Below are 12,775 nucleotides of genomic sequence, written 5' to 3'. Positions count from 1 at the left end.
TAGCCTCCCCACGCAATATTCGTTTGTCGCACTGGACTAAGAGGGGCATTTAGACACGCTTTGGTAGTTTCGACTCGGAGCATATATGACTTATAGACTTTTTCAGGCTCCCGCGTTGCGCAGCCGAATGCATCGTCAGCAAGGATTGCAACACATTTTTTTTGCTCCCTCTGACTGAATTAGCAGTGTTCAGTGAGATCTTAAATGTCAGTGAGCAGTGTTCAGAGCCGCATCGCTTCGAGCACCGAGACTCTAAACCCCTCGGCTTCTTTGACGATTCGCAGGCTGCGCCATCTTGGAGGAGCGCTGCGGGCCCCGCGAGATGGTAGCCGGCCTGCTGGTGCTGTGCGGCGTGCTGGTGGCATTCCTGCCTACGCTGCTGCTGGCGCCCGACGTCGGGGCCTCCATATCAGGCATCGTCATCACGCTTTCCTGCGCCCTCTTCCAGGCCATGGCGTTCGTCATCCTGCGACGCCTCTCCTGCCAGGCGAGCTCTGTATACTTGATCTGATCACGCCCCATAAGGGTGACGATGATGATGATAACAAGGAGGGCGAGGAAGGTCCCAACTCCAAAAGATACCAACCAAGTTCATCCCGGACAGTAGGCGTGCGCTCCGGTGCCATCCGGACCTACGTCAATTAATTTAATTTCGTTGTACCTAACGTCAGAGCATTCGAGGCTGCCTGGCGTTTTGTCCTCACATTATCGGGAAGTCTCGTTGAAATTTAAATCCATTGTTCATGTCTCTTAAGAGCTCCGCCCTTTCGCCCTTGCTCGCCGTACGATGGGCGGCCAGGGAAACAGTCTTGAGGCTAGGAGGGCAAATTGCCCAGTCCTCCGATCTACCCAGGTAACGACATCTCTGGTAGGATGTGTAATGCTTGCTTGAGAGTAAGAGCGACACCGAGGCTATCCCATAGCTTTGATTTGTTGCGAGAACATTTCCCAGTGAATATATTTTGGAAGATTTAATTGGAGCTCTGCAGAAGACTAGTTCTATGTGTTCTGTCCGAATGATTTAGTGCTGGGCGAATCATAGCTTCCTTCTCTCTGCTGAAGAGTGAACGCAACTATCAGGGTGCACAAAAGAAGAATGACGGCTACTAAGCTGTTTTAATGTGACAGGTTTGCCCTTGTAGAGTTCCTGCCTGCGATCGGAGCGGTTGTAGGTTTCTGGTCAGCATTAAGGCGCAGGGTTGAGACGCAGAGGTGAGTTAGACAAGACGGCAAGAAGAGCGCGTCTCTGAACCGCAGAAAACCGGTACCTAAATAATAGAACTGAGCTAGCTGGTACCCGACTAGACTTCCTAGCGTACCGCAAGCAATGACGAATGGAAAGAAATTGTGGGGCAAGCGCTACCTCTACACTGAATTTAGTTCACAAATGCCAGCACTGGCAGTTTTGTTAGACCATAACCGAAACGCTGGCACTTTGGGAATCAATTGACTTCAAAGTCAGCAGTTGTCCACCTTGTCCCCTTTCATTTTTAGAGCCCAGCTCTTCGGCGCCTGTCCCTGTATTCAGCGTCATAGTCATCGATATCGGTGTTGTCGGCGTAACACGCACCATCGGAGAGGTGGCGTGAGTAGGCATGTGACAGGTAGTAGCAAAACGAAACGCCAATTTCCACGGCGAGAGCGGAGTAATGGACAGCCCGAAGGTTGGCTGCCACGGGAATATCCGATGATTATGATAACAGTAACATGGAGTGTGAGTACATGGAGTGTGGCTAGCGGCGTAACACGCCACGTGGCGGCCAAGGCAGGTGGCATGTAAACACTTGGAGGGCTGCGCTCAAATTTCGCGTTACCGACCATCATAATCGTCTGCTCATTACTTCTTCTTTGTGGTGCGGTACAAAGAAATCCGACTGCCGTCTTCAATCCGCGTTTCACGGTCGCAGGTGTCGCCCATCACGGTGTCCTTCTGGACGTCGGTGGCCACCGTGGTCCTGTGCATTCCACCGGCAGGAGCGATGGGACAATTACGACACCTGGACACCGTCCCCATAGACCTGGCCTTCACGGCGGGCGCTGGCTTAACGGCACTGCTGACGGCGCTCCTACCGGCCATCGCCTGCACCCTGGCCGAAGCCGGACGCGTGGCCATCGCCACTACGTCCAGCGTGGTCTTCTCCTTCGCCCTCCAGGCCGCGGTGCAGCTCAAGGCGCCCACACCGTGGGCTGTGGTCGGCGCGGGGTTCATCGTCGCGGCCGTCGTGTGCTCGAACCTCAAGTGGGACCCCTCCTTGGACATCCTAGAGAAGTTGAAACTGAAGGGAAGCGGCGAGAAGGACAAGGAGCCACTGTTCGTCGACTATGGTACGGTTTCGTCGCCGCCCGCCACCAAGTCGCCTTGACGATCAACTCGCCACGCTGTCGTCGCCTGCTTTAGGTGAAGACCCTAAGCTACCTCAACATGTCTTTGGCTGTGCTTAGGCGTCAACAGCTGTACTTTGTGCAAAACCAATGATGTCCAAGAAGTGTGTTCGGCTACGCTGATGCTGTGACGGTTGTACCTGGTGTGTAGAACCAAAGATTCCCGAAATATCCTCATCTGTATCCGACTGAGCTTGTGACAGGAGAGAGAGAAAATAACGAACCACAGTATTACTTTTGGTACATCGAATGAATGAACTACACTCTTGGCGACTGTACAGGCAGGTGAAATGATGTTCTGTCAGTAAGATGTGAGTGTGGGCACTGGGAGCATACATGATGCTTTGGTCTACTGAAGAACTGTGCCAGCTCCTGGTGCGGATAAAAGCCACCACCAAATAACCGGTGATATACATCGAAGAAATGAACTGTTTGCCAACATGGACCTCGTTTAGGACAGGTAATTAAAGGGACACTGAAGTCAACTCAATCCAGTTATTCTTCACAGTAGAAACATTCTCTGGCTATTTCATGCCACGTTGATGTTTGTGCGGTAGCAACAAACGCATATATAGGCGAGAAAAATTGATTTAAAAATCTTCCTGCTAGTCGATCCGAACTCATGATGTCGGCACCGAAAAGAGCAGGTTGCCACCGTTTCGCGCAGCACGGAGATTTAGAATAGGGGGACCAAATCTATTAGCGAGATAGGTAAATAGCGCGACGCCAGTGCGCAGGCGCAGAACAATAAAGCCGCCCAGGATTATTGACCTGCGCGTGCGCATCCGCTCTGGTGCCACGCTATTCTCCTATTTCCCTAGTTGATAGGGTCCCGCTATGGCGGCGTTGCGTGGCCTCCGGGATCCGCGTTATTCGACGTCGACGAACTCATCCTACTTGTGAAATCGGCCAATAAGTGCGACACTCTGTATTTTTATTTTTATTTTGCCATTTCTAGCTAGTAAAAATCAACGCTTCACAAGGCAGTGGTCTCTGTGATTAGAACGCGGCACTCTATCGATAGGGGCCAACTTCTATTCGTCCCTGTGTCCCTTTAAGGAAGCCACAAGTGACACAAAACGTGTGCGCGTGCTATATCGAATGCAGAAGATCGTTGCAGTAGACAGCCCGTTCTGTCCTTGATCATACGACAGCGCGTACAGCGTGTGATTTCTTACGACAAAACGTTGTTGCTGTCGCTGCTTAAGTAATTTTTGCAGTTAAAATGACCACTGTGACGTGTGCAAACATTGTGATTCGCAATATGTTGGCAATACGGCGAATTAAAACGATTTCACGCGTCATGTTCAAACGTAATTGAAACCATGCTATACTGACGTGAAAATTCATGCATTCGATGTAAATTGCGATAACCTGCCCAGACGTGATATGGTATGGTATGGTATGGTATGGTATGGTATGGTATGGTATGGTATGGTATGGTATGGTATGGTATGGTATGGTATGGTATGGTATGGTATGGTATGGTATGGTATGGTATGGCCTGTTTCACATGCAAGCAAAAATGCTAGCGAATCCTGCCGCCGCGGCGGAAAAACCTATTTTGAGTCGTTGAGCGGCGAAATTCGAACAAGTTGGAAATTTTCGCTGCGACGCGCCGCTCAATAGCCTATTCGCTTGCATGTGAACCAGCCTTATGGTACGGTACGGTACGGTACGGTACGGTACGGTACGGTACGGCGGGCTTAACGTTTCAAAGCTGGCATGGGCTATGATAGATGTCATAGTGGATGGCTCCGGAATAATTTCGGTATGGGAACCGGGGCAAAGTCTCAAGGACGAGGTAAGTGGGTTGCATCGCATGTCCCTTTTTTACTTTTCCTTAGCTCTTAGTTAACATGCTTTTTGCAGATTCCTGTACAACTCTTTTCCGCGGTGAACACAGCTCCATTTTTTTTCTTTCTAATTGTTTTAGTGTCAACAATACCACCACACCAACGCTCGCGAGAACAAAAGGGGGCGAGGTCCATTCGCAAAGTATGCAGCGCTCTCATGGCATTTCTATGGCCTGAGCCTTATCACTCCAACCCTCTTTATCAGTGGTAGCCAGATATGCAAACAGCTGCGCTGGGTCCCAGTGATTGCACGCCGAGACTGCACTGCAGGATGAAAATAAAAAAGCAAAACAAAAGCTACAGGCCAAAAAAAAAATTGCCCGACCTTGGTGCCCTATACGTCGGCGACTCCAGCTGTTTACGCTGTATTACAGGAGTGCTATTAGAACCATGAACTTGGGTTTTAAGGCACAATTTTGGTCAGCTCGACAACAGCTAGTTTTAATATTCTTGGGATAAGTGGGACGAGTCACTAGGTCGGTTTCCGCTGCACCATAGTTAATTAGTAACGTCTTTCATATTCAGCTCCCATTCTCTCATACCAACAATGCTAGGTATGATCACATATGTTCAACAGTACTTGACCAATAACACATAGCAGCGTAGATAGTGAAGAGTGCCGATGAATTCCCCTGCTTATGCTCCCTTGGTTTTATTCTTTCATGTCACAAATACAACGTGACAGCTGTTAGTTCTAGGTTGTTAACTAAACCATCACCAGGACTGAATGGGACCAAGCCAAACTCAAGGTATGCATGCAGTCTGGTTCGAAACACATACACGCAAGTGTTGTGGACAGAAAGGATGGAAATTTCAGCATTTATACAGGGCCTTCGCGGAACTTGAACCAAGAATTAACAAAATTCAGGGGGCACTTTGGCTCTCTAAAGTGCTGCAAGGCGAAAGCGTTTCCTGGCCACTGTTTGTTTGTTTCTATTTACTTTTTTATTTTTCATATTTCGTTTTTATTTATTTATTTGCTCCTTTTCTTAAATTTATAGTTTTTATTTTCACATCTTATTTCTATTTTGTTTTTATTTTTGTTTATTTTCTTATTTTTATTTCTTATTTTCCTTTTCTTGACTTTACTCCTTTTATTTTATTTATGAAGCCCATGCATTCACTAGATGCGCCTTCATTCATGCTGGAACCTTGAGCCTTTTAAGCAGTGACGCCGAAAGGCGGACGAATCTGCCGACGCGTCTGCTAACGACAGTATGAGGCATTAAAGGCTTTCGCCTTAATAATAAAAGCGGCGCGCCGGAGCTGGGTGAGACCAACGACATATTGTTTCCCGACGTGTGGCGCTCCTTGGAGTATTTTTTAAAGCTCCACATAATTAGTTAATTAGCTAAGATTAATTATGCCATATTTTTCATATTCACTTTAGGATCACTTGTGTTTCGTTCAGTTCTAAAGAGGGCTATGAAACAACCGACCCAGTTTTTTTCTCTTTACAGCAACGTATTTTCTACGTGGCGCTTTTTCCCTCAGAAATTAAAGAAAGCCCGCGAAATTTGAAAGCGACGACGTGATTCCGCTCAAACGCATTTTCAGTCAGCAAAGCGAGTGGGCTCACAGCCTCAGAGTGAGCAGCCGACGCCGCTCTCAGCATGAAAAAAAAAAAAAAAAACTATCAGCAGTGCATCAGCACATTCTTGCGGAACATGGAAAGCGCGCGCTGTGATCAGCGATGTGTGACAGGGAGGCAGTCAAAACAAAAAAAAGAAGAAAATAAATCAGTGAAGCCGCCTATTTCAAAGCAGCCTCCGTTTTCTTTATTTGCGTCATTGTGCGTGCATGCTTCGTTCGTTCAAAACATGGTTGGGGGCGCTAGAATACGGTGGCGCACGAACGCAGTCACATTTTACACACACACACACGCACTCATACTATAGTGCCTAGAATATACTGGCTAGTGTGCTGAGCGCGGGCGGCGCGGTGGCACCCGAGGTGATGCCTGCCGCGGCGGCCGCATAGCGGCGCTGTGGTGCGAGAGGGTGTCGGGTGAGCGCGCGCGTCGGGGCGAGCCGGTTTCTCGCACGCGTCGCGCCGCTGAGGGTTGGAAAGGGCTCACCAAACCAAACGCTAACCAAATGTAAGCACACGCGAGCGGTTGATGGAATTCAAACTAAAAAGAAAAAACACGTTTCAAAAATCACACAATTCGGTTTAATAGAATGAATGCAGTGTGTTTTAATCAAAGGGGAAGTGCGAGGGGGGGGGGGGGGGGGGAATGCTTTTTGGCCAACAGAAAGTACGAAAAAGCGCGTATTCAATTGCAGTGGCAACAGAGAGACACTGTCGCAGGTTGCCAGCAACCGACAGACATTGTGTAGGCTTCACCTGCACAAATTAACTTTGAGTCTGATAGAGTAGCACATTTTATATTTGCCACAGCGGCAGGATATGAAACTTACAGCTTTTGACTGCATTAGTACGGAAACAGATAAAACACTACGCTATTATGAATCCATTGCAGCCTATATTTTATATAAATTTTAAAAGTTCCAAGTAAAGAGAACTTGTTACAATTACGGCTGAACGTGTCCATGCTTTTGGTCCTTTCGCTGAAAGCCTCAAAAACCTTCGTGTGCAGACCAAAGCCACCCTTAAATCGTTGCAGATATTTTTGCAAGCATTTTCGCCCAGGCAAAATCATAATGCTCTGCTTCCGAAGGTGCTCGCAGAGCTTTGGGCTCCTCATTAGCAAACATTCCACAATCCAGCCATCATCATAAGGCATGCCTCTCAGAGACTTTCGTCTTGCGACCAGGAAACAAGCTCTCACAGCTAACTGCTGCTTCTTCGGGAGTGACTGTATTTTTGCCTCGAGTGCTTCTTCGCTCAGTGCATTGTAGCTCCTTCATTTGAGTCACATCACGCTGAGCATTGCCCAGGCTTTTCTCTGTCTTTCTCAAAGCACGAGAAAAAATCCTTGAATTTTTTTTGTCACTGCAAGGATCTTTCGTCTTTTTCTTCTGCACATGTTGTTCTGCGAGAGCTTCCGTAAATATTTGCAGTGCAAGCATTACTCCCCTTTTTGATCGGTGGTCAGCAAGCATTTCTCTGCAAAGTACATAGTTCTGTATGAAGTGTGCTTGCCTGCAACAGGAATCATGCAACATCCATTACAGAGGCCACGCAGAGCCATTTATTTCTTTGATTATTGTCTCTGCCTCATGGCGGGCTGTAAGCACGCGCTTTTCCTTTTCTCTTTCTTCCTCGGAAGTAAATTGTGGCAATTACAGAACCGTGCTCACGCAAAGGTTTTCCAAAAGTCACCATTCTTTCGATGAATAGTTTCGAGAAGTCATCAGCTTCGGTCTCGCAACAGGCATAAGTTAAAGAGACATTTGGCGCAGCAGGCAACTTCATCCATGTCACCGGAATCAGAATTCCATCGAACGGGTGCCGAACATCACTTGGGCACGGACACTCTATCGCTTCTCTGTCACACATAGGTCCTGTAGCAATGTCTGTCTGCTCGGAATCGGAACGCTTCTGGAGTTCCTCTGATGCGCCTCCACGAGCGACGCAATGAGAGTCAACCCGCGTACCATCACCGTCGACTGCTGAGCACAACTCGGGATCCACCAGCTCGACATTTCGCTTCCGTTTAGGTGCCGGTCCTTGGTCGCAAATGTTTCGCACCTTCCTTTTCACCGTCTTTTTAGGCACAAGATGAGGTGGAGAATTTTCGAATACTGTAGGAACAGCATCGGGCTTCAGGCGGCTTCACTCGGGCGAGTTCGTTCACGACGCCGTTCACCGTAATCTTAAAAGGTATTTCGATGCATTCGTTCTGGAAATGTTTTTCGCATACGACAGCCTTCAGTGTAAGCCTTCTGTCTGTCCTCTTGATCTTATTTTCCCATTCAGCAAGCCGTGCTGGGTCCGCCGGTGCAGTGAACAAAGACACCTTTTCTTCGTTAGACCGATAACCGCTTCGACACAACGGAACAATACACGCCCTCTCTTTGCATTGCCGCTTAGCCTTTAACAGTTCAGGATGTTCTTGCTTACATTTAGCGTCTTCCAGCTTCACAATCCAAGAGATGATGCCTGTCAAACGTTGATTTAACGTGAGCAATCGCGCGAGGCTGCGGTATCGGCGTGACAGCAGACGACAGGAGTTCGGCGGCTTTTGCGCACCCACCCGACTGGCAGCGCCCCTTGCGGCCTCTCCGCGCAGGCATCGCGGCGGGGGCCTCGCCCTCCCGTACGAAACGCGCGCGCTGCGCACACTAGCCAGTATATTCTAGGCACTATACTCATACACACACTCACACACACATTTCCCGGGCTTTCTTTAAATGGCGAGAAAAGCTACTACGTTGCCGATACTTTGCCACAAAAAACTGGACCGGTTGTTTCCTTACCCCCTCAACGACTTAATGACACACACGTTATGTACTTAAAGTGAATAATAAAATTTCGCATAATTAACCTTGGGTATACCTAATTAAGCAGATTTATAAAAAAAAATACCCTGAGGAGAGCCACATGATCCTGGATACAACTTAAAAAAACAGCAGTTGCTAACACTGGGCTGCGGTCCGCGGCGTCTTGTGTTACTCCACTGGCCAATCACAACAGTAAACGAAATCTGCTTTTTAATGTTTGACTTCATCAAACAATCCACGTATAAAAATTATAGAGCTCATAATATTTTTCTTGTGACAAGCTTCTTGTTTCGGTAACATGAAAAGTTTAAGCAGCGGACTAATTTTTCGTCATGGAGGAATTCTGTGCGCGGAGGCTGAATGTGGGCGGAGCTTCACTGCAGACCTAAGTTGTATCCGACTATAACTGTGGTTAGTCAGTTTTCTCAAAATCATTGGTTCAAGTTACATGAAACACCCCGTACATACCGAGGATGGGCCATGTGGCTAAAATCAGTTTTTAAAAAAAAATGTACGTGCTACCGTGTGCAAGGAAAAACCCAAAGCTGTTACTGTTGGCAGCCTTCAGAGCACTTGGCAGTAATTTCTGTTTGTATAGTTGCCGAAAGAACTGAAACCATTTTTTAAAGGGACTATGCAATGAATTAAAAGTCACTTGTAAATGTTTTCAATACTTAGAAATGATGCTAAGAAGCATCCACACCAAGTCTGTCTTCGGAACTGAGCCGGCAATTTATTATGAATTTTTAAAAACTGCGTTTGTTTTTTAAAATTCGCGGGTCGATGATGTCTTCGTAGGGACCGACTTTGAAACTAAAATCGGGAAAATAGACGTCACTAGTCCCGTGACGTGGGCAGGCCACCACACGTCATTCGCTGGAGACACGGCAGCCACGACGTCACGGGCATGCTTCCGGTAGCCGTGAAAATCGTCTGCTCGAGCTCGAGTCGCCGCGCGACCCCCTCGGGCAAGCGCGAGCCAGGGCATTGCCTTCACGCATGTTTTCAATTTACCTCTGCCGCCTCTTTCTGTCGGGAGTTCGGGAGCCACTCGCAGTGCCTGTCACAGTGACAAGCAAAGAAATCCGACGTGCGCCGCGATCCAGGAAGGCGAAGAGAGACCGGAGAGACGCTGCTGCTGGAGTGCTGGGTGCATGGGCGTCCGGAGGGGGGGGCAAGGGGGGGCGGCTGCACCCCCCTGGAAAATCACTCACTCGAACCGTGAGTGATGGCCGCAAGCCAGGGGCGGTGGTGCGCTCAGTCAAAAGGGTAAAAGCAGCCCCGCATGGTCACATCTGCGAAATGCCGCGTCCGGGCGTGCGTCGTTCCGCCGTTTTCAAACCACGCCATCGTTAGCTCTACTGAAGGGCGACCTGTTCCAGACATACAGCGGCACCGGCGAGCATGTGTTTCGAGCCGCCTTGAGATGGGTGTCTGTTTCTTTGATCTCTAGAGAGATAGCGACACGGAGGCAGACAGTGCACGGGGCATCTTGTTTTCGCCTATCGTTACGCCGGTCACCGATGAATTCTTAAGGAGGGAAGGTAAAATCAGCCGTGTCCACCCCCGCTTTGTCGGGCTGCTCAGGGGCAAGCGGGCGATGAGTTGGCGCCGCCGCCGCTCGCTGTCTCCTCCGATCCACGGGTAGCGCAGTTCGGTAGAAGCGCCGCTTTCAGAATCTCCGGCAAAGGGGATTAGCTGCTTTTGTTCACGGCGACGCAGTCTCCCGAGGCGCCCCCACACCAGCGTTCTTTGCGTCTTCTGCGAAAACCAGCGCCTTTGGTCAACGCAGCCCGATGGCGCCTGCCTCCCACGAAACACAAAAAGCGCTAATAGACGTCTAAAAAAAGTCTCGGAAAAAAAAGCTTGACATCTAGAAGAAGTTTCACCTAAGCAGTTTTTTAGACTTAGACGTTTACTAGCCCTCTATTAGCTCTGCTAACGCTACGCTTGTATACGGCTAGAAAACTTCTGAGGTAGAACTTTTCTAGAATTTTTTTAGACGTTCCTTTTTTTTCCGAAATGGGTGCCTGTATTATTTTACGCATTTCAAGACTGATTTTAGAGCTGCCTTTAAACCCTCTAAAGCTTTAAAAATGTTAGTTCATTTTTCTGGTATACACCACTCAAAAATGAACTCAAAACTGATTTGCAATGACCCGAACAATGAGCCCACATTCAAGGGATGTATGGCTGTAGTAATGAACCATAAATGCATGTGCTAGCACACTTTTCAGTCACTGCGTTACTCTTTATTGAATCCAGTGCATATACAACCACACAGAAAAAAGAAAAGGATCAGGAAATTAATGTTAGAAGCCACGGAGGAGGTAGCTTCACTGGTTTGGCTGACATTGCAACGGTAAGCACTTGGATGGCGGGAAAGTGTCGAGCAGCAACCAATTGTTAGATCAAAAAATCATCCGGCCCCGGGCACGTTCACAACGGATGCGTTGATGAGCAAGTTGCTGTGATGTGGATGGCACTGAAGAGCTCGCTAGGTGTTCCAAAAATCGCTTTTCTTGCAAGGAGGATGTCAACTAGACGGTAACAAAGGGAAGTCAAATCCAGCTCTGTTCAGCAGCCTGCAGAAGTGAAAAATATTAGAGTGACCAAAAGCACAGTCAGTCAGGTGCATGTAGAATGGCCAATGAGGAGTCGGAAGCAAATAAGACCAGGAAATGGCAAGGAGTGACAGCACATGGCAGTAAAATAAGCTAACCAAAAACATATATGCATATGATGTCATTGCAAGCGGCATTTCAGCAGAGTGCTACGGCTCACCATAAACTCAAGAAGTCAATCACTGTGGAGGCCTTTAACAGAAGCAAAATCCAAACAGCGTGAATGGACACTGAAAGCCAAGCAGTCAATAGCAAGTGCACTGCCTTACTGTGATGCACACTGTACTCATAGAACCTCCTAAGCTGCATCTTGCAAACAGGCTTTCTCTTACCTGCAAGATGTGGCTGAATCAAAAGTGGTTGATGTTTGACATCTTGCACCGTCGCATGAAACCATAGCAGAGATGCTGCTGTCCTGGTAATGCCTGCATCACTTCAGTATACACCAGAGATGTGTTAAATCTTGGACCTTAACTTGACAGCCACACAGGGCACATCTGAAAGATAAGACAAATAAAAGTGCGTGTGTATAAGGTTTCTAACACTGCATTGCCAAAGAAGCCCTTTCTAATCTGTACGATGAAGCTCAAACAGTGGGCAAGAGATTGCTTACACCACTGCAAGAGATTACTTACAGCACTGCACAAGAAGCATTAGTCCAGATTCCCACCTCAGAACTGAAACAATCTCCAGGCCAAGTCGTCTGAACAACCAAGTACAAGGTGCTGCTATTAATTTCCGTGAAACTAGACCAGGTCCTTGCTCCTCCGGCCAACAGTTGGAGTTCTAAAGGACAAACAAATAATGGGGCTTGTGGAATGAACATTAGCAAAGAGCCTAGACCTATACAAGAAATCATGAAGTGAAAGAAAAGGAAGGAGTTGCAAAGCGTGCTTACCAAAACTTGAGAAGTTGAGCAGGCAAGGAGGTCCTCTGAAAACCACTGTTGAACAGCCTGTACCCAAAACGAAATGTACACAGTGAAGTAGGGACAACGCCAGCTGTGCACGGTGCAATGGTTTTCCAAAAAATAAAAGCTGCCATGCCTGCAAAGAGCCGTAGTACTTCACTGCACTGTCAAACAGCCTGCACACATACAGAGCAGCACCACTTAGTAAACTACCTTTGTGCCGGGGCTCTCAATCGCAATGAAATAAAAGCTTGACGCAGTTAAGATAACCAAAGCCTTTTTAACGCGAGTTTCGCTGACGGCAATCACATCAAGGAGAATTGGAGCACACAGGTGGCCAGATGAGAGTCCTTGGCAAGAATACCGTTCACCTTGTCATCGCCTTGGTAAAGAAAGCAACTCGCATGCGATAGCAGCCTAGTTGTATCCACTTAACAAAAGCTCAAATACATGCAACTGCCCTGTTTTAATACATTCAACGCTGCACTTGGTATGTAAAACACTGGCTGATACTGTTTTGTGATTTGTAAACCAAAGGTTCAATCAGGCGCGTTAGTGGCTTAGCCGGCAAAGCTGACACTTTCACCACAGAAGAGA

The 12,775-nt window shown here is 47.9% G+C and overlaps 1 protein-coding gene and 1 long non-coding RNA gene across 5 annotated transcripts in view; one reads left to right on the top strand and one right to left on the bottom strand.

The window, feature by feature from the left end:
* The window catches only part of LOC149363673 (solute carrier family 35 member G1-like), a 66,898-nt gene extending 63,530 nt beyond the window's left edge, over window positions 1-3,368 (top strand). For 2 of the 3 annotated variants that reach the window (XM_089573645.1, XM_089573644.1), the window contains 2 exons: window positions 285-487; window positions 1,908-2,867. In XM_089573645.1, the coding sequence (XP_089429771.1) occupies window positions 285-487; window positions 1,908-2,363 (659 nt within the window). In that variant the 3' untranslated portion in view covers window positions 2,364-2,867. Of the gene's footprint in view, window positions 1-284; window positions 488-1,907 lie in introns of all 3 variants that reach the window. The other variant, XM_089573646.1, reaches the window with a different exon arrangement.
* A 7,515-nt stretch (window positions 3,369-10,883) lies between these two features.
* On the bottom strand, window positions 10,884-12,775 carry LOC149363672 (uncharacterized). 2 transcript variants are annotated; one of them, XR_016289100.1, is made up of 4 exons: window positions 12,167-12,775; window positions 11,904-12,054; window positions 11,601-11,765; window positions 10,884-11,229 (listed from the first exon to the last, which is right to left on the bottom strand). It is a non-coding gene; the product is annotated as an uncharacterized LOC149363672 (long non-coding RNA). The 2 variants fall into 2 exon arrangements; XR_016289099.1 differs by having other exon boundaries at window positions 11,904-12,775.

The sequence above is a fragment of the Amblyomma mixtum genome, chromosome 2 (assembly GCF_055824585.1).
Source record: "Amblyomma mixtum isolate Tamu chromosome 2, ASM5582458v1, whole genome shotgun sequence".
In the NCBI taxonomy this organism is placed as follows: Eukaryota; Metazoa; Arthropoda; class Arachnida; order Ixodida; family Ixodidae; genus Amblyomma; species Amblyomma mixtum.
The sequence above is the reverse complement of the archived record's forward strand: the minus strand, read 5'-3'. Positions and strand labels throughout refer to the sequence as shown.